Source organism: Anomalospiza imberbis, chromosome 4, assembly GCF_031753505.1.
Source record: "Anomalospiza imberbis isolate Cuckoo-Finch-1a 21T00152 chromosome 4, ASM3175350v1, whole genome shotgun sequence".
NCBI lineage: Eukaryota > Metazoa > Chordata > Aves > Passeriformes > Viduidae > Anomalospiza > Anomalospiza imberbis.
In genome coordinates this window covers 66,557,003-66,578,047 of record NC_089684.1, presented here as the reverse complement: position 1 = coordinate 66,578,047, position 21,045 = coordinate 66,557,003, and the positions used below count along the sequence as shown (strand labels likewise).

The 21,045-nt window shown below is 37.5% G+C and overlaps 2 protein-coding genes across 4 annotated transcripts in view; one reads left to right on the top strand and one right to left on the bottom strand.

The window, feature by feature from the left end:
• Positions 1-5,758, top strand: part of BEND4 (BEN domain containing 4) — a 31,176-nt gene extending 25,418 nt beyond the window's left edge. The window contains exon 5 of one of the 2 annotated variants that reach the window (XM_068188958.1): positions 2,038-5,758. In XM_068188958.1, the coding sequence (XP_068045059.1) occupies positions 2,038-2,255 (218 nt within the window). In that variant the 3' untranslated portion in view covers positions 2,256-5,758. The remainder of the gene's footprint in view (positions 1-2,037) is intronic. The other variant, XM_068188957.1, reaches the window with a different exon arrangement.
• A 7,751-nt stretch (positions 5,759-13,509) lies between these two features.
• The window catches only part of SLC30A9 (solute carrier family 30 member 9), a 31,064-nt gene continuing 23,528 nt past the window's right edge, over positions 13,510-21,045 (bottom strand). For both annotated transcript variants that reach the window (XM_068188954.1, XM_068188956.1), the window contains exons 17-18: positions 18,254-18,367; positions 13,510-16,767 (exon numbers count right to left, since the gene is read on the bottom strand). In XM_068188954.1, the coding sequence (XP_068045055.1) occupies positions 16,723-16,767; positions 18,254-18,367 (159 nt within the window). In that variant the 3' untranslated portion in view covers positions 13,510-16,722. The remainder of the gene's footprint in view (positions 16,768-18,253; positions 18,368-21,045) is intronic.

The following is a 21,045-nucleotide window of genomic DNA, read 5'->3' as shown; positions in this document are numbered from 1 at the left end:
AATAATCTTTTGAGCTGCTGTATGAGGCTCTACCAGAACTATCAGAGCTAAATTGAAGGGCAAATCCATCGTACACCATGCTGCAGAGGTCTAGAGTGACATTCAGGGGCCCAGAAGTTCTCCTGGAAAATGAAGGCTGGATACAAGTGCTTTAGCATTTACTAAGTTACTTTAAGTATCAACTAATAATTTACCCACAAGCACATTTACTCTTTTCTTCCCCTTTCTCTGACCCACCTCCCAAGACTAATAGTAAATTCATCTGTACATGGAATTATGCTTGTGGCCAGTCTCTTTTCTGGGGTCCTGGACACACAGAACACGGGGAACACTCCTTGGGACAAAGAGAAATGTAGTTTCTTTAATTATCAGAAGCTTGTAGAGGAAGCCAAAACATGCAGTATGTAATGATCAGCTAAGAAAGCAGAGTAGACAGTTCTCCCTTTGGGCCTTCGTGCGTAGGTGGGAACATGACAACTTTCTCCAGTGCTAAGAGTTGGCCACTAGCTCCTACTCATTTACAAGCCAAGGTAACAAGTGTCTGACTAATTCTCAACCCAGCTAATTATCCCTTTCCACCATAGCAGAGAGCTCAAACTGGTTCTCTGTCTGCACTCAGAGTTTAAATATATATAAACAGTTTTAATATACTCCTACAACTGACTGGTGTCTGGAACCAGTTTTAAAACATCCTGGCATGCTTAAATTATAGCATTACTTCTTTACGTGGTAACCATTTCTCTGAGAAAAAGACGAGTGTGGGGGCACATGCGAACATAACTAGGTAGGAATTACTGTTGCCTGTGTGGATTTACAGGGAAATGAATTTAAAATAGAGATCGCTATCACTTTTGCAGACACACTGCTGGAGGAGCTATGCAAAAATCACATCCTAATTGTCCAACAGATGAGATACCTTGCAGGCACAGGAACTCATGTAAAAGCACAGCATTCCCTGTCTGGGGATGTGGTGACAGTAATGAAGTTACCTTACACCACTTACTGTGCTGTTGGCTTGTCAACAGTAGAAAATAGAATTTAAAAATATCCTGGGACACACAATGCTGCATGAGGGAATAACTAATGTTACAGAATAAATAAGCAGCTCCATTTCTATATGAGGTACAGAGTATCCAGTATCTCCAATAAGATGCCCTCACATTTAAAATCATATTTGGATGTTTCAAAGTCCAAATGCACCTATTTGAGCTATGTCTAGCAGTTACAACTCCAGACTTGGCAGGGCACCTTCTGCAAGTCTGGCATATAGCACATCAAAGAATCTGAAAAATAAATTATAAAAAAATGTAATCATCACATACAAATAGCTGTATGTGGCAGCAGCAGCTATTTAAATGGCTAAAATGCATGCAGTAAAATACATTTTCTCCTGCATTGAAAACTATTGCAAGGCTCCCCAAATCAGCTCTCTGATCTCATTTAGCTATTTCTAAGGACAAATTAGTGTCTGAAAAAATAAGTGTAAAATACAGGGAGATGAAAATAGCAGAGCTGAAAAGAAAGATATCCCAAACAGACAGGAGCACCAAACTGAAATAAAGGTAGTGACATTTTCTAGCAGGCTGGGGGCTCCTGCAGGTTGCAGGTGGTGAAGGAGCCAGCAGAGGAAGGTCAGAAAGATCCAACAGCAATCACCTTGGAGTATAAATACCAACAGGTTTCTAATGAAATATGTCCTGGCTTGTGTTAGCTTCTATACATATTGCACGTGCTGAATCACAGCCTTCACTTCAAATTAGTTCTTCCTATTTCCACAAGAAAGGATTTTATATCCAGGTCCCATGAGTCACCTAGGTAGCTCAGGTGTAACAACATACACTGCATGTGGAGAAACACACTTATGCAGAAATAAAATAGGTCTAAGTGGCATTATCATGGCATCCCCCATAAGGCTTTACTTCTGCTTAAGTAGAGCAGCAATACCTCCTTTCTTATTTCCCATGAGCTTTTGACACCTGGGCAATAGCAGATGCTGCAGAGACAAGTTGCTTTTAATCCTCACATGTTTTCCTGCAGAGTTCATTAGGATGCACTGTTCCTCCAACCCAGACTGGTGGATGCCATCTGAAGAGCAGATAAACAAGGTGTTCAGTGACGCGGTGGGACACGCGCGCCAGGGCCGCGCCGTGGGGACTTTCCTTCACAATGGCAGCTCGTATTACGAAGGGACTGACCACCCAGGATCACAGGACGAAGTCTTCAACAGAGGTATGCAAGATGGATCTGGAGATTGATGCCACATCATGCAACAGTAGCAACCACTTAATTTAGGAGAGACTGTTTGTTAAACATACTTAACCCTGCTGTCATTTAGGAGTCCAAAGCATGTTTGAACACATACTGCATACATTTCAGCTTCTCCATCCTACCGTATCCCAGTTAACAGAAAGAAATCCCCTTCAAGACCTGCTTTATGGGATTTCTCAGTGCCTATTATTTCCAAACCCTTCATAGCTCACTCAAAGGGAGCGTGCAGTTCATTTCATCCAGTTGTAGAGGAAAGGTCATTTAAAAACTACAAAAGTGTCAAAAGAAACAGCAGCTACTATCTCTTCAGCCTATTGATAACAATCCCAGGCCCAGACTCAGAACAGCTGGGTGCTATTTGCTTTCCCTGACTAGGAGATTAGGAGATTTGTACAAATCTGCACGATTACAACAAAAAAAGGAGTGGTTTCCCATTTGCTAACAGAAAAGAACATAATTATAAATGCTACCTTAAAGTACCACACAAGACAGAAAATCCAGGGACTTTCTTAGCCAGCTCTGTCAGGAAATTAAGCTTCCCGAGTAAAACAGCAGCACTCATCAACAGCAGAATCCTTCAAAGACCCAGAACAATAACAGGCATTTCTAACAGATAAAAATTGCATTGTATATCAGATAGACAGCATATTTCTCTAGATTTCTAGAGGATTAGAGTTGATCATGACAGTTTTCATTAAAAAAAGATTGCTAAAAACAAATTGCCATTTCAGAAGACAGATTTTCCTTTGTTCCTATTCTGCAGCCATATTATGTAGCTTTAGAGGCTTTAAATTGCCTTTTCTTGTTTTCACTTTAACTTGTGTTTTATATCCATTCCTTGAAAGGAGACAATGTGCTGGTTTTGGTCAATGTTGCTTTCAGGGATTGGGCAAGAAGAACCTGGTTTAGTGTTTTGTAGTGAGTAGCCTTGGGATCCAGACTGAGAGCTGTAAGAAAAGAGCCATTGGAGCAGAATTTACAATGGTGCGCAACACTGGAAGCAGATACTAGCTTTAAAAACAAAAGTCAATCCACAAAAAGAAGTTTCATTTTAAATGTTTAGGAGTCCACTGTCCCTCTAAATTGATCCATGCCAGAAACATGCAATGCCAAAGAAACGATGCCCTTTCCTTTCTACATCAGGGTGTTTCCATCTCCTTACCTTTGTGTGCTCACTCAGGCCAGGGTTGGCATCCTCCACAGCCTGAACCAGCACTTCCTGAGGCAACATTTCCCCACTGGCAGGTACAGGGAGCTGTTTTTTTGGGAAGAAAGCTCACTTCACTTTCGGCCACCCTTAGTGCTACCTCATCAGCGTTGACTGTCCTGAACGCGTGCGTCTCTCATACTCCCCCAGCTTTCCTCACCGCCTTGTGCAAGCCACAAGCGTAGCTACTAATGGCTCCCTTTACCCTTCTCCTCCCCTTCCCGACCTTCTCCCCAGGCAAGGCAGGAGGCACTGGACCCTTCCTCAGAGACCAGGCAGGGCTCTCTAGGGTGCAGTACTCCTCGAGTCCCAGCCTGGCTGCAGGGCTGGGGCAGTCTCTCCAAGTTCAGCTCACCCACACAGGAGCTCCTTCCTGCCCTCTGCCTCCCTTTGCCTGTGGCTGTGAGAGGTCTCTCCTGGCCCATGCGGCATCACGGGACACAGGCTCACCATGCACTGCCATAGAGAGGACCTTGCTCAGTCCCCATATGGTTTAGGCCCTCAAATGTCCAATACCTCTCGGTTCACTTTAATTTTGGTGGTTTTTTTGAAAGGGGGTTCAAAGGTACTCACTGGCCCCAAAATAATTAATTTATTTTCTTAAAGTCAACTAGCAGTTTCGTCACACAGGACCTCACTAGACCAGGGGTTTAGTACAGCATTCCTTCATTACAGGCAGGAGGTGACTTTCTTGGAGCGGTCACACCACATGGTGGCCACTGGAGGAGAAATTCAGTGTATAGAAATGTCACAGTACAGGTATCCTATAGTAGCTTTTCAGTGTTGAACTTACACTTTTTTAAAAGAACTATAATAGAAGATGTTACATTACTCAGATGGTGTAAGTCTTGCTGGTCTATGTTTAATGTGGTGACACATGCCAGAACTATTTGGTAAAACATGTCAGAACGTGTGAGTCAACATTATACTGTAAATTTGTCCACAGCGATATGTATCATGCTGTATTTTTGTAAACATTGTGATGGTTTCCTTTCAGATGCTTAATTGTATGATGTTTAAGATATAAACAATTTTTAACAGTCACAGAATAGAATTACTGAACTGGACAGACCTCTCACTTAATAACTGAAAGATTTGCTGAAATAACTAGTAAGCCTATCTTTATTTTTAGTGTAAAAAGCATAGCCAGCATCCTGGAACCACTCACAATCCTCTACTCTCATTGTGCAAAATAACCAAAAGTATAATTTCATCCTGAAAGCCACTTTGGCAGTAGAAATTACTTTGCAGGTTTGGACCTTTCTTTATGAACAAAATTTTGTCCTCAATTGCTTATGTGCACTGGCCAGTGACATGAATCATGGTCACAGACAGGCATTAACAGACACCAGCTCATGTTTTTATTCATGTTTTGTTTTAAAATAACACAGTATAAAAACTTTTGTCAGTTGTCTGTTTTTAATTGCCATCATGGCCACTTGACCCACACATTTAATTTTAAAAATCCCAAACCTTGCACAACAACTGAATCCAGTTAATTTGTTCATTAGGTCTTATAAATTCATACACATTGAAGCATCTAAATATCTGCAATATGTTAGATATGGGACCTGAAATAATAGATAGCACACAAGCCCTTGCAGAGGGAGATATCCATATTTAGGCAGTGTGCTTTATAAGCCAGCACATCCCTTCCCAGCAACAGAAGGAAACTGCTATCTATCATGTCACTCCAGGAAGTCCCAGGAGGATAGAGATTCTTGTCTTATCCTTCCATATGCTTTAATCTTACTGTCATTTATGTATCTGCCTTCTCTCAAACTTTGTGTAGCAGCACCGCACGCCCATCTGTGCCAACATGCCTTCGCTATATTTTCTATGACAAATATTTGTGGAGAAACTGTGATTAAAAAAAACATTAATCCTGATATTTTTATTGTTATGGTGTAGTTAATTCTATGAATACTTTCTTATGATGATTGTACTGTGTAGAGTAAGTACAGGTTAGGGATAGACCTTTATCAGATATTGTACAAAAGAAAAGTGCATAGTGTAATATAGACTAGTAAGGTTTTTGTGACAATTTCTATAGGATGTGTGAATTGTTTTCTATGTGGCAACACACATTTCTTTTAAAGAATATAAAATCTTAGAGAATTTTTTAAACAGTCAATATTTTTTAATTATAAAGACATTTGTTACCTACAGTTTACTATTTCAGGTGTTAATTCTAATTTGAATATTGGTTTTATTACTACATACCTCCAGTTCCATTTGTTCTGTTGCATAAAAAATGCACAATAAAAGTTAGTCTCTGGTTAACCTGTCTCTTTCTTTCTCTAGAGGCACTCTTGTGTCAGTGTGACAGCCATGATACCTGAGTCTCACTATAAATGCATATTAAAAGTTTTAGATTTATATAAAGGGCTAGAGCATTTTCCTTTGCATTAAATGCTTGTTTGGTATGAAGCACCAGAAAGCACAGGAAAAGATTATGAAGAATTCAAGTATGAATATAATATAAATCATTTTCACCTCAAGGTACAGCCACATAGATTTATGTGCTGGTTAAATAGAAAGACTATTCGAAGGAAGTACCCATCTGCAATCTTAAAACCTGGATTTTCAAGCAGTGACATTTAAATCCCATTTTAATTCAGAATCCAGTGGTGGCTGAATGTATCCTGTTCTCTTAAATGCTTTAGAAAATCCTGGCTCCAGATAATTTGTAGAGGAATTACAGTGACAAACATCCACCACAGCAAATCACTGCTGCTGGACTGTGAAGCCCGGGCCAGTCCACAGGCTGGTGTCAGCCACTTGAAATGGTTACCAAATAGTACCATTATAAAACAGTGCTTTGGGGTGCCTGTAATGCTGCAAAATTAACTGGGGTTGGGCAAGTATTTTCTGGGTCAGGGGCTTCGGTCTAGTGCTTTTTTTTTTTTTTTTTGGTGAAGATCACAATTAGTGAGAATTGTTTACTAATCTCCCCACCAAAATAATTTCAGGTAACTGAGAAATGGAGGTAGAAAACCTGTATTAATCCATCTACAAAAAATTGTGATTAGCTTCTCTTTGAAAAACTTTGACTTCTCAGACTTTTGGGCAATGGCTGGAAATGTCTGAGGGCAGATCTGGAGGCAAGAGGGAACAGGGATGGGCTGTGTGTAAACCAAAGAGGGTGAAGGAGAAGTACAGGTGGGAACTCAGCAAGGAAAGCTGGCAGGGAGGAAGAGTACCTAAGCAGGGAACCAAAGGCAGCAATTGGGTTTATGTAGCTCAAAAAGAGAGATTAGGTCTAACAGCAGGGCTTTTGGAAGGGGATAAGCATGAGAGGTAGTGCCTAGGGTCGGGCGGGCAGAGAGAAAGGGTACAGAACAGGTACCTGGGTTGGGGAAGAAACAGATTTGGGAAGTAACTGCAGTGGAACAAGCAGCACAGATGGGGAGTGTTAATTCAGTAATGTTGCATTTTATCACTTCCACTAAATACCTGTTAAACATACTGGTAAGGCAATGGCTAAACTGTGCTCCTGCTGTGCAGCAGTGCTGGTGCCCTCAGAAGAATGGCCCGTGCTGGCAGTTATGTCTCTGCTGAGGCACAAGATGTCCCTGAAGAGAACTTTAAGGTCCAAGTCAGATATTGAACCTCATGCATATGAAGGTATTTAGTTTTTACCTCATTTGCTTTGAACAAGTTCACGTGCAAGCTCATATTATTAAAGTGTTTCTAATGTTACTTTAATAAGATTACTCACGCTGCGAATTTTGTCCTCAAGAGTTCAGCTAGGCAGGGTTTACTCTGCCTCCTTCCCTCTGCTGAGGCACTGACTGAAGCCAGTGGACTGCCACTAGCTCAGGCAGCATGGACAAATATACAATGTCTACTGGCTTGCAAAGTGAGTTTCTGTTTGGAAGCACGTACATAATCCCAAAAAGAATGCCATATCTCAAAAAGAACTCATCTTTCCCTACCCGATTCCTACTTACGCTCATCGGTAACTATAAATGGTACCCCAGGGCTTCAGCACAAGGTGAGTGTGAATACAGCTCCAGGAAATCATCACATAAATCTCAGTTATTGACAGAGCAAGCCACCACCACTGATGTGACCTGACCACTCCTTCAGGCCTTGTTAAATCAGAAGCTCTGTCTTGGTTATTTCCTGGAGAGTTCATACATAAACAGCTCTCCAGGGATAAACCTTCCCTGCTGCACCAGGGAGCCCTATGGAATACTTGGCAGATCTCAGTATGTGACCTTGCCCTGTGAATGCAAAAACCCTCCTCCACAGACCCTTCAACATCTGAAGTATAAAAGCAGCTTCTACTGCAAATGTATCACACTAAGGAAAAAAAAAAGCCACACCAGCAGATTAATTAGCTAAGTTGAGAGAAAAAAAATCTGACATGAACTTAAACAATAATGTTGGGAAAAAGCTAAAAAACCCTTTTGTCCTTAAAAATGCTTTAAACTTTCCCACTCATCTGACAGATATAATTGCCTCAACCTAGGTTGTCTTTGTAGGAAAATGGAAAGAAAAAGGTTTGCTAATGACTCAAAGTAGTTTCCCATTAGAAAAGTTAATATTAAATTTAGTTCCCATTTAGGAATAGGGTCAATAGTAGAGCAGAAAAAGTCTAATTAAACCTTTCAAAAATGCTTGGTAGCAATGTGATTGAAAAGCTGCAAATCTTCTTCCAAAATTATGTGAGAACCTCAAAGAGCCAAAACTTACTTATTGAAGGAAAGAGGGAATTTTTATTTGCCAAATGATAATAGAGAGAAGCAGAGCAGCAAGTTTCAACACAGTCTCTTGACAAACAGAATGTCAAGGAAACACCTGGGTATCTGTCCCACCTACAGCATCAGGAAGATTGTTCCAGGCTGAGACATTTCCATGAAAAAAGTTGACCTTGGCACATTTGTAAACCCACCAAATGCTAGCCAGAGTACCACTGCACATCTCCCTCAATGACCCAAAAACATCCTATTACCTACTCATCAGATGGAGCACCTGGAACACAAATTTTGGAATTAGTCTACTATACCTAAAACCCTTGTTTTGAACCACCCGGAAACTGAGATTCTACAATAAAGGTCAAAACCAATTAAATCAGTGGAAACATAAAGGGAAAGGAGCAGAATGGGTTCAAGCCATGGCCTTACTGGAAAGTCTTTCTTGCCTCAAGTTTTCCAAGTTGTTGAAATTTATTAGCATCTTTTTTCACAGTATTTAATTTTTATTTTTGCTGAGATGCTGAGAAAGTTGTCTTTCATGAGAAATATCAGTGAGTACAAATCTGCAGCCAAAGACACTTACATACAATTACAACATGCAGAGACAGAGGTCCATATACAAATGTATTTTTATGTGCATCAAATTCAAGATGGATTTTTTTTTATGACTGCCTTGGAGAAAAATAAAAACCCCACATTTAACCCTCAGCTTAATACTTTGTGTATCCAGACTACCCTGATTTAATGGTAAACTGCTATTCAATCAGTATTTGAGGTAAAAAAAATACTTCTTTAAAACACTGAATATCAGTTTATACTAAAGCAGTGAATAACATTTCAGTCACCTCAGGTGTCAGAAAGAGAACCTAGAAAAGATTTTACTAAGCCCCAATTCAGCATCAGAAGTGAAGTGTAAATTTAAAAAAAAAATAAAATCACAAAGAGCTTAGGTAAATCAATACTTGTAATTTACTGGGAGCTGAGCTGGCACAACTTCTGTGAAAGCAGAAATTATGTCCCTTTTCCTAGGGTTTTCAAAAAAAGTTTAATTCAAACACTAAAGGAAGGTTTACTTTTCATGATCTTTTAATAAGTCCCTCATAAAATATTTGCAAAGACAGACAAAATTCCTTCTTGAACAGGACTTTTATGATCACCTTCAACCCACTGACTGCAAGGTCCCACTTCAACCCGTTATCCCCAGTTTAACACAATTATTTTGGAATGCCCTTTCAATAAATGCCACAGACAGCAAATAAAGTATTTTGAAGATTCCATGTTACATTATGTGAAATGACAGAACTCTCTCCCTCTCTCGAAGTGGCTGAGACCACTTGCTTAGTTATTTCAACAGCCCAAAGACAGCCCAGTATTTGAACTTGACCTCAAATAGACAAGAGATGAGGCTCACAAGTCTGTCACTTCTCTGCTCAGGTGGATCTTGTGCCATTTGGTTCATTAGAGAAAAAAAAAAGCACAACAAAACCATAGGAATCCAACAAACTTCCCTTGAGAAGGGGAGACTCTTAACTATGAAATCAAACATCTTCAGCAATGAGGACATACAGTGCATAGTCAAAACCTTTCCTGCAATATGTTGCTTGAGCCCTTTATTTCTAGTATGTAATACCATACAGACAAAAAAAAAAATCAGTTTTTCAAGTTTCTCCACTTATTCAGCCAGATTTCTGACATTTTTGACTCTTCTTTCCAACCACATAAATTTTCTTAACCCCATTAGAAGCAGTTCTTCCCATAACTGGATAAATAAGCAGTTTTATTGGTATTAGTGATAAGAAGCAGCACTTAAGTGTACCAGACAGTACATTAAATCCTTTCTAAGCTGACTAATTTCAAGCCTTTTCTTAAGAGGCTCGGACAGCTTTGCTGGGATTGTGAAACTATGGTTACTATGCAAGCCCAACACATAAATCCAACCACTTCAAGGAATTCTTCAAACCCTTGACTATACACAGACATGCAGCCCATCTGTAGTACTACCTTTCTTCATGTCATCCTTCCATCTGGATCAGGACAGGTAGTCCAAACTGGAGACAGTGCCAGTGGGGCCTCTGAGCCAGGCAGAAAGAGTTTTCCCAGTACTGCAGAAGGAACCACCATCTTTGAGGAAAAGGAGTGAATAGGATGAAAGGCAGAGTTGCCAGTTAGGTTCAGAGAACAAATACAGAGCTTGGCCAGCGTGGGCATGCTGCTCCTTCACCCAGCACATGCTATTGAACAGTGTGCGCCAGCGTTGCGAAGGCAGATTGAATAACTAGCACAAAGAGATGGACAGAACCTTTGTTTGGCATCCATAAAATAGTTATATGCAATTGGAATTCAGAAACATAGTGAATCATCAACTGCCTAAAGCCAGAGTTATTGCTCACTTTTCCAATACATATAAAATTGCTTAAATTAACAGAACACGACCCTTACTGGCTATGTAACATTTTACTGAGTAATTACAACTTCCAGCCATGATACAGAATGTACTGAATTCAAGTATAATTACAGAACAAAGAACATATGCAGGTAAGCATTCCAAGGTCTACACCTCACAAATCAAATGACTGCCCCATACTAATATGGAGCAACCAAGACACAGAATGAAAAAGCCGATACACCAAAATGCAAGGTGTGGGGTGGGGACTGGTCAATCTGATTAAAAGATTGCATGGAAAAATGGATTTTGACTTTGACATTGCCCTTTGAAAGTTCTACCACGAGTGAAAAATCCTCACTGTTGATTTTCAAATTTAATGCCATCTTGGCAACAGCCAAAATGCTTTCCAAACGCTTTAGGCATTTTTTGAACACTTTTCACACAGTCCTTCAGCATATTTAATTTGAAGAGATATTTACAAAATCCCTTTTATATTACATCATTTATATATCATTGCTTCTGTTTTTCTTCTGACTTCAGATTTGAAGCAGCTGATCATAACCTCAAAAATTTTAAACAATCTAATTTTGTAATTTAGATTACAAAAACCAAATTTATGCTAGATTATGGACATGTACTCCATTATTTTAACAGGCACCTCAGAACAGAACTGTGAATGCTGGCTATATGGGCTTGCTGCTAGGGTAACGTATAAAAAGTAACCACGACCTTTTATTTTAATTGGTAGTTTTGAATTACACAGGAAAAAGATGTTCACAAGCGCCCTATGTAATACAGAATATTTTCTGCCTATCTATTATAATGTGCTATAGTGTCTGTGGTATTTTAAAAACATACATCCTTTTCACATTACATTTTGAATGGTTTATCTCCTTTTCAGAATGTGATTTAATTAGGAATCTTGCTTATCCACAGACATCTCAGTAAAGTGAAAAATAAAGACTAATGTATTCATCAATGACTACAGTCCACTGCAAGAATTCTGTAGACGTTACAACAGAGCACTTCTTTTCCCACAGCACATTCAGTATGGTGCTTCAGTCATCTTCTGTCTAAAAGAATCAATTAATTTTCCCTTTAATTCACTCCAGCTCCCACTTCCACAAATAACATTACTCACCCTCTACTTACCAAACACACCTCACCAACAAAAACTGAGATTACAACATCACCCTTAGCAGTTTTCAGTGGACAAATAGGTTTGTACCTGCAAGGCTGAACACCATATCAGGACATAGTTAGACAGAGGCTCTGATTTTCAGTATAGGAAAAAAAAAAAAAAAGAGTTTTTGCTGGGGGAATTACCCAACTATCAGAATATTGGTAAAAGAAAGAAAACATCATCCTACCTAGTTTTGTACTTTCTAATCAAATATAATTTCTTTGTGTTCTTTACTTCTTCAATCATTATTTCTTATTTCTGGGCAAGTTTTTTAGATGATTTTCATCCTTTCCTATTTCCAGGTGCTCAATGTCTTGGGTCTTTACCTTCCTTGGATTCTTTTCTTTTAATCATATACTTTTAGTTTAATTTCTTTTGCTTCAGCAAAGCCTGACTGACTGCAGTTTCTATAGACCATACATCCACTTACAGCTTCTATTTTATTTTCCTCAAAGGACATACATTTCAAAACTATTGTGCTTTAGAGCCTGGATTCCTATTTCTTTTTTTTTTTATGCAATACAGTCTACTTTTGATCTTAATGATTTGTGTCTCACTAACAAGAAAGGAAAAATTACTTAAGCTATGCAAACCCTCTATTAAAAAAAATCTTTTTGGTACATCTCAACTTCTCATTTACATTATGCAGGTAAACTGCAAGAGAGATGTTAGTGGTACTCTCTATTCAGAGCCAACAATAAGAATAGAAGCAGCACAACACTTAAGCTAGAAGGAAAAAGCACACTGTCATTTTATATTCACTTCTGTAAGCCTTTAGGTATGCATAGAAGGGCAGGTTTTGTACAGAAGTCAATATTCATCAATTATTCTACCATGCCAAAATGCCTCAAGAACATATGACCATAAAAGGAAACTTCATTGACAATTTTCAAAGATTGCCACACTTTGAATAGACAAGGGCATAAAAAGTCCTTGTATGAAGATTATTTGATGTACTCATCACTATTAGAGATACTTCTATAATGTATATTTTTTCTTTGTTACAGAAAAAAGAAAAAACAGCTAAATTTATTACAAATAAAGAGGACACAGGACTGCAATCAATGTATAACCTAGACAAAACATACCTAAAAACATTCCAGCACTCTCCTTTTATCAAAGAGGGGGCAGTAGAAATCTGTCAAAAACTGAGTCTCCAGATACAGCTGAAAAAAACCCTGACAGAATCAGGAAACTTGGTTTTGGCTAATATGGTTGGTATCTTTCAAAACAGTAATCATTATTCTCAACTATTAATGAACAAGAAGTACAGTACAAAATTCACAGACCAAGAGTAGAATTCATCCCTGCTTTTAAAAATATAAGATGTTCATAATAGCTTCTTTCTCTAAGAGTAAGAGTCATTTTAAAAAAGCAATAAAATCTGTGTGGAAATTCAAGGAAGACATCTAAATAGCCTTCAGTTCAAGGATGAGTCACAGGGAATAAAGGATGCAAACTTGTCCTTAAAATATGTGTTTCCCCCACAACTTCTGGACCAGAACACAAACCACCAAAGAGTCCCTGTAATATAGTAATCCACCAGGGTATTTACTACTACAACTGTATTAAAAAATGCTGTAAAAGTGAAGGGGGAAAGGGACACCACATCAAATGCTGAATTCCAGTGTATAACGGAGAAAATTTAGACATGAAGTTCATTGCTGGGGGAAAGATAATCACTTCAAAATTTTATCTTTTACAGAAAAAAAAATTCCACAGAAAAACATATTATTAGTATCTAGCCAATTTAGACCTCAAATACATTAAGATCATTCAGTATATTGGAACACTAAGACAAGTTTTTCAAACATTTTAAGTTTTACAGAATTATGAGTCACGGCACAGCATGTAAGAAATCTTCCACAAAGCAGAGAGGGCAGCCATACTTTGAACAAAATTTGAAAAAACAGAACCTGCAAGGCCAGTCTACAGAAATAAATTATTTTAAAACACCACACCTTAATTGAAAAAATCCTAGAATATAACTTTATTGTTAGGTAAATCCTCACTTATTTTCCTTAATATCTGTAAAAAAACCCCATTTTGTAATTGCATTTGTGATAAAGAAAAATTCACTCCTCCACACAAGTACAGTTCTTTAATCTGAGGACTCTATCATGTAAATGTAAATTTATTAGCTAATTATTTTCCTCAAAAACATTAAAACGAAAGTAAACTAAGTTGTGGACCCACATTACCTCAAAATTTTGACTATAAAGACAGTTAAAGAAAAAAAGCAGTAAAAACGTCATATCTGTTAAAAACAATTTGTAAATTATAACATATAAATTAAAATGTAACAGCTTGGAATTGGTATTCTTTTCCAACCTGGCAGGCTCAATGAATCAGTACTTCCATCCAACTGCATGACATGCAAACTCACAAGGTACTGCCAAAACCTTTAGTACATCACCATCCAGGTCACTTTGAAAAATTGAACTGGGTCCTCAGACTGGTCAACAGTAATGTACCTAAAAACACTCAAGCCCTGGCATGTTGAATTTAACATATTGTGATGCTATAATCAGTAAAGTAACTGGGAGACAAGGAACTCAATTCTATCTTGGAATATAAACAGAAGGTGTGAATGGGCATTCTTCTGACTCACATAAGGAAACTAAGATCAGAATTCAGATGAATTACATCTCCAATGAATAAAAAAAACCATTTTTATAGGCTTTTGGAGCAGATGCCTTGTAACAATATAAGCCATACCTCCTCTTGAAAATTATACAGGAACACTCTGCTATTGAGATAATATTTACTAACCTCGCAGGGAAAATTCTGCCCTGCAAAGTGCACACTGACACTATTCATTCATCAGTAATTCCAGCATGCAAACCACTTGGATCACATTGGCTGCCTTCACTAACCTCTGCAGGAAGAACATTTCCCAGTTTCACTTCTCTTCAGCTTTTTGATTTCTGAAATAACTGGTTTATTAATGTGTTTATTCAAATTCAAAATCCATATAGATATTCCAGGGAGAAGAAGACATGTTATGCTTTACCAGGTTCCAGTGCTCTTCATGAATAAGACTAATACCAGGAGAGTGCATACTGAGATGAGATGAATTTTACACAGAAGGGCGAGGAGAAAGGTAAATTATTTATTGTGTGCTAAAAATATGCCTTATTTATTTTATATGGGAGACTTCCAAATTACATTTAAGCTGCATTTTAAATCATCAGGCTTAAATATACTAACTAGTTTTGCAATAGGAGAAAACCAGATAAAGTAAGCCTTCTTTTGAATTAGCCATAATAAGGTAATATGCTATAAAGAAGCCACCAGTGAACAGGGATTATGGAAAAGGGTACCAAGAAGATCCTTTCACCCACAATTACTGCATGTGCAGCTCCATCTGCAACTTAACTCTGGAATGTTTTTTTACTTAAAATGACCAGCATGCAAAGTGCTTTGCAGTTGTCAAAAAGGCATGTTATTTTAAATTCTCATTGTTCACTGGTAAAGTGACATCTAGTATGAAAAAAATATTCTAAAATGCATTTAGTCAAATCTGTACATATTGGTCTCCACAATTATTTGCTGCAATGCTTATAATAGAATCTTAAATTGATTTTTGAAGACTTGTGTTTCATATCAACATTTCTTCTCTCAGCAATTCAGCCATGACTTAGCAACTGAGTTACTAGGATGGTCTTATTACCACCTGTCACCCACGAGCAAATTTTATTTTACATTAAAGTGCATAAAGACTTTTTCTCAGTGCTACTTAAATATGGTTATTTCACTTATATTTCAACTTGCATGTTCAGTACTCATGGCCTTATTAATAAACACTGGGTCTCAAAGAATCTGGTACAACTTGAGTACCTACTGCAGAAAGCCTTGAGACAATTGTACACAGCTCTAGAATTTCACATTTCCAAGTTAGAAACTAATCACTTATCTCTGGATTGTTGCAGACCACTGCTAGAATTACTCTACTTTCCCAAACAAGCAAGGTCAAGTTACCCAAAAATTCAGAGTAAGTGGTTTTGAATTCAGGTACTATCTAAAGGCAAATAAATTAAAAATATAATGCATTCATTTGTTTAATTATAAATAGATAATTTTTTACTATCATATATTCCAGCTACATCTCTCATATCTTCTAGCAAAGACCGTATCTGGTAATAGAATCTATTAAAATATAAAAAGCCAAAAATGCCAGGTAACTTTTAATAAGCACTATCATAAATATCTCCCAGATCACATCTGAAGATACTTACAAATAAGAAAACAAGTGTTAAAGTAGGGAAAAAAACCAAAATTTAAAGAGAGGAAGTGCACTGAAATTTGTACACACTAATTTTTCACAGTAACTCAATGTACTCTGGCTGAACCATACAGCTGGCTCCTCTAAGGTGAAAAGCCTTGTTTTCCTGAAGTGCAGTTGTAATGGTGGCAAAAAGCAGGTTTCCCAGTCATGGTACTTGAGATAAGGCCAGCGCCCATATGAAACAATTGATCTCATAGAAAAGAAAAACTGTGAAACAATCACACAGTTGAAATATCACAATTTAAGGTTGGCAGGTTCCACTGGAACAAACTCTTCCTATCTAATCTTAATATCTCCCAAGAACCTTTAATGATATCTTGAAAGAAACTAAAGAAGTGCAAACAGACTGCAAAGGGACACAAATGGAAAAACTACATGTGTTGTATAGTTTCAGGCAGCTGTATTTGCCTAACTAAACCTCAAGATGTAAGTTCTGAATCGCAGTGAATATACTTGGGCAGACTCTCCTGTGGAATTTAACTCAAGTAGCTTTTTGAAACTGATTTTCCATGGAAATTTTTGTCTGCAAGTCTAGCGCTCTTCCAGAAACAGAAGCGGTGCTAACAGTCCAGGAAGCCTACAGCAAAGGAAGCGAGGTATGGTGCTGAGGTCACTGCAATCTCAGAAGCTTTTCAGCCCTTTACATGACTTCTTGGGTAGCAACCTGAAGATTTCTCCTGTTCAAGTCTACAGTATCTCCAAATCCACATGACGAACATCAGGATTTCGTTGCTGAAATAAAATTTTAAAACAATGTATTGAAAATATTCAAATACATTTTTGCACATGGTTACGAGTAATGTGTTTCTGGTATGATGCTGTCAACTGGATAACAAATCCCCTTTTTGGGTAACATAGGGACTATTTTTAAATGAGGAAGAGTCTCAATAAACATTGTCCATATTATAAGGCATTTTTGGAAGGCTAAGTCATCTTTTTATTTGAAAAATACTATTCAACATCATGGATAAATTCGTTCTTATGCTTTATAACGTATGGAGGAGCTCTCAATTTTAACAAGGCAGTAGAGTTTTATGTAAAACTGTTCAGATACAAATATATATGCACATCTCACTTTCTTAAAGTTTTAACAGATACTTTCCTGAATAATGGGTAAGATTGCTGAAATTATTTGTTCTATGCCACTGAAGCTATTTATAAAGATTCAGAACACTGCTTCTATTAATAAATATGCATTTTCTGATATTACAGAAATGTTATCACCATTACATGAATTGTACAATCCATGAGAAAGTCATGACTTCAAAGACATCCAGCATGTAAACCTGACTAGTATATTTAGTAAAGCATATTCAATACCAACACAATCACTATATATATGCCTATACCAAAAAGTAGTATCCATGTTTATAAAAAATGTAGGCATGATCCTCCTCCTCAAAAACCATGCATGAAAAACTGATTCAGATGTTGCAATTAAAATCAAAAATAATATTTTGATTCTTAAACAGGACAACCCTAGGGATAGAAATTTAAAGTAGAATATTTATGAAATATAACAAGCAAGGACAGACATGCTCTTGAGTAGTGTCTCATGGCCAGAAGGAACAGTCATGGCAGGACTGCATTTATATGAAGGTCAGTATACTTGTAGTTTTGAATTCATACCAGGAAGGTAAGACTGAGAGCCTCAACATACTTAGAAAATGAAAAATGGGAACAACCCTTTCTTGCATCAGACAGAGGATATTTAAATTGCAGAATGAAACAAAATTATAAGACAGCTGAGAGGCTTTTGTAAAGTAAAATAAGCACTGTACACATTCAGCAGGAATGAAAGATGTCGAATAGCAGTCCCATCACCCAGAAATACTTAATACAGTTCTAAGAACCAGTTTAAAACAAAAAAAAAATTACTTTTTACAGTGAAAACAGAATTCAACAACCTGTAAATAGTCTGACATTGTGAGAATAAAGTGAAAAAGACACATTCAGGTCTACTGAATGAAAATTTGTTCTATGTTGGTATAAAATGGAACAAAAAATTTAACAAATGGATCAATGGATCAGTGGCAAAGTAAGGATTTTCTGGTGGTCAGAACTCAGATAATAATACTAGAGCAAGAAAATCTGCATTTGTAATATCAACTTCCTTCCCTCTCTCATATTCACACATTAAATCCCAGAAACTAGATGCAGAGATATTGTTTAAAATATATCACAGAATAAGCACTCACTAATAAGCAGTTAAATTTACCTTCAGGTCCTTCTCAAGTCTGTCTACTTCAGCTCCTAGTGTGTCAACGATATTCTCACCATGCTTTAGCATAAAGGCTTCTAATTCTTCAAGGGTTTTCACTTGCTGAATTTCCTAGGAAGAAATTAAATTTAAGAGATTGAGATGAGGAAAAGAAAGTAAGGGAATAACACTCCAGAGGGTCTTGACATATTTCAAGAGGGAGGAAAAAAAACCCTAAACAAAACACTTCAGATTTTGCCATTTACTCTCAAAACATCATCTGTTCTTGTGTCTCAAAGACACAGCAGAGTAGCATCTATTTGATGAAAACAGCTGGCTCTGTCATTACACCTGCATTTAATAGAAAACCTTCTTCTATCTTCAATTGATTTCCTCCTTAACTTTCCAAATAAGTTTAGAGAATCTCATTTATTTTCTATAAGTTTCTGAGGTATTTCTCACAGCAAGGCAGAGCAGGGTACTCCCATGTATTCTTTCTCCATTTTCCACATTCTTGCATTTCTCCATTTTCTACATTCTTGCTATTCCATTACACTGTCTACTCTGGGCATCATATAACCAACCCATCTGAAAGTCCACAAGGATTATGGCAAATGCTGCTGTAAATATGACTCCTCTGTAACATCAGAAACATGAAGACAATTGACAGGAACTCAGACTAAGAAACTACCAGCATAAGAAATGGAAGGAATGAGATTAAGGAAGATAGGATGTTAAACTCCACCCTCCAAAAAACCACAGACATCAGCAGTACCAAAGCAGGTACTACAGTATTGCCATAGAATCATACAATGGTTTGGGTCAGAAAGGGCCTTAAAGATCATCTAGTTGTTCCCCCACTGCCATGGGCAGGGACACTTTCTGCCTCACCAGGTTACTCAGGGCCCTATCCAACCTGGCCCTAAACGCCTCGAGGGATGGGGCATCCACAACTTCTCTAGGCAACCTGTTCCACTGTCTCACCATCCCAGCCACCACAGTAAAGAATTTTTTCTTATATCTACTTTATGTCTATCACCTTGCAGTTTAAAGCCATGAGCTTTCCTTAGAGGTCTCACACCAACCTGTCTGGAAGCCATTTATCCTGTAGTTTATCTCAGCTGCAGTATGTTTAGGATAAATAGGTTATTGCAAAAAGTCACAAATTATGAAAAAACTAATTGTTCTTGCCTACAAGTACATGACAACAACTTCTTTTCCCTTCTCACTACTCTAAAACTGAAGAAGAATAATGTAATTGAGCAAGCTTAAAACATATCTCAATCACAATAACCCATGACTACAATGACAGCAAGTCTAACAAGAACAAAAAACAAGGTAATCTAAATGACAGCATTTCAACAAATATTTCACAACTGTAGAAAGAATAACATTGACAGCAGTGCTAGTTGAATGAGCTGCTTATTTGAAAAAGTATAGGTCAAAAGGCAAGCACACTGTCTGCCTTTGACTTCAGATGGCTGAAGCCTACTGAAAGGAGCTATCCCTCAATGATGTTTTGATAGCTGACATGAGGTTACGACATGAAACAACAATGACCTGAGTAAGAAACAGTTGTCAACCTAGAATCAATCAGGAAGATCTTTCCCAACAATACTCCAAGTATTGTAAGAACTAGCGGAGGTTGTATGCAATTGCCAAAGGGAATAGCAGGTAAAGAATAAAAACTAACAAAGCCTTGAAAAGACGACTAGTACTAAAAACTGCCACAGCAAAGCAATTTGCAATCTAAAACCAGGCAAAGTTGCAGTGTCTTAGTGGTACAAAGCCGATAGCATTCTACCTCTCAAAAAATGTATTAAATTGAAATCCAGTGCATGAACAGACCAGATATTGCACTATATGTACACATACCTAATTCTCATTTTGATATTAACATGTTTTTAAAACGGGGATACTGACTAATGATTTTTAAAATTGCAATGTAAAATTTTAAAGTAAACATAATTTCCAAGTTCTTGCTTAATGGACAGACAAAATGCAGACATCTGTATTTCATTTTGAAAAGGCAGAAAATAAAGAAATTTTGTAAACAAACAAATGTCCATAAAGGTACCAGTGAAAATAAAAACAGTCTTGTCAAAACATTTTTCTCACTTAAAACTCTCCTTTAAATTTAGATAAATAATTATTTTATTTATAGTTCTACCATACAGAATACAGCAGAGAAGAGTTCAGTCTTGAAAAGAGGGCTTAAGAAAAGCTACTCTGAACTACACTGAAATCAGAGACTGATACTTACTAAAGGATGGTTAATTCTTAAACATCATCGAAAAGCTAAATCATGTGATGCAGGCAATCCATATTCACACTGAGTCTGAATGGCTGGACCTGTGAACCCCAGCATCACCAACACCCAAGGCAAATGGCTCTGCCAAAACAGATGCCTATTTGCAGGTGACAAGCTTCTAGTTTTAACTGCAGATCTTGTAATTCAATAAATGTACTGGAAGAATTATGTTCTCAGCATTTTTTTTTATTTTTACAAATCTGTATTTCCTAACAAAACAATCACAGAATCACAGAATATTGTGAGTGGAAGTGACACACAAGGATTATTTACTCCAACACTTATATGAATGGCCAGTGCAGGGAGCAAATGCACAACCTCGGCATTATTAACACTTGGCTCTGACCACCTGAGCCAATCTCAAGGGTAATGAGTTAAAAAAAAATCTACCTTCCTCCTTCTCAGGCCAAAAGTAGGTCTTTTTCAGCAGCACATAAGACAGTTCTCTCGAAGTACATTTAAAACACTAACTAAAGTAACACTTACTAAAGTAAGAACA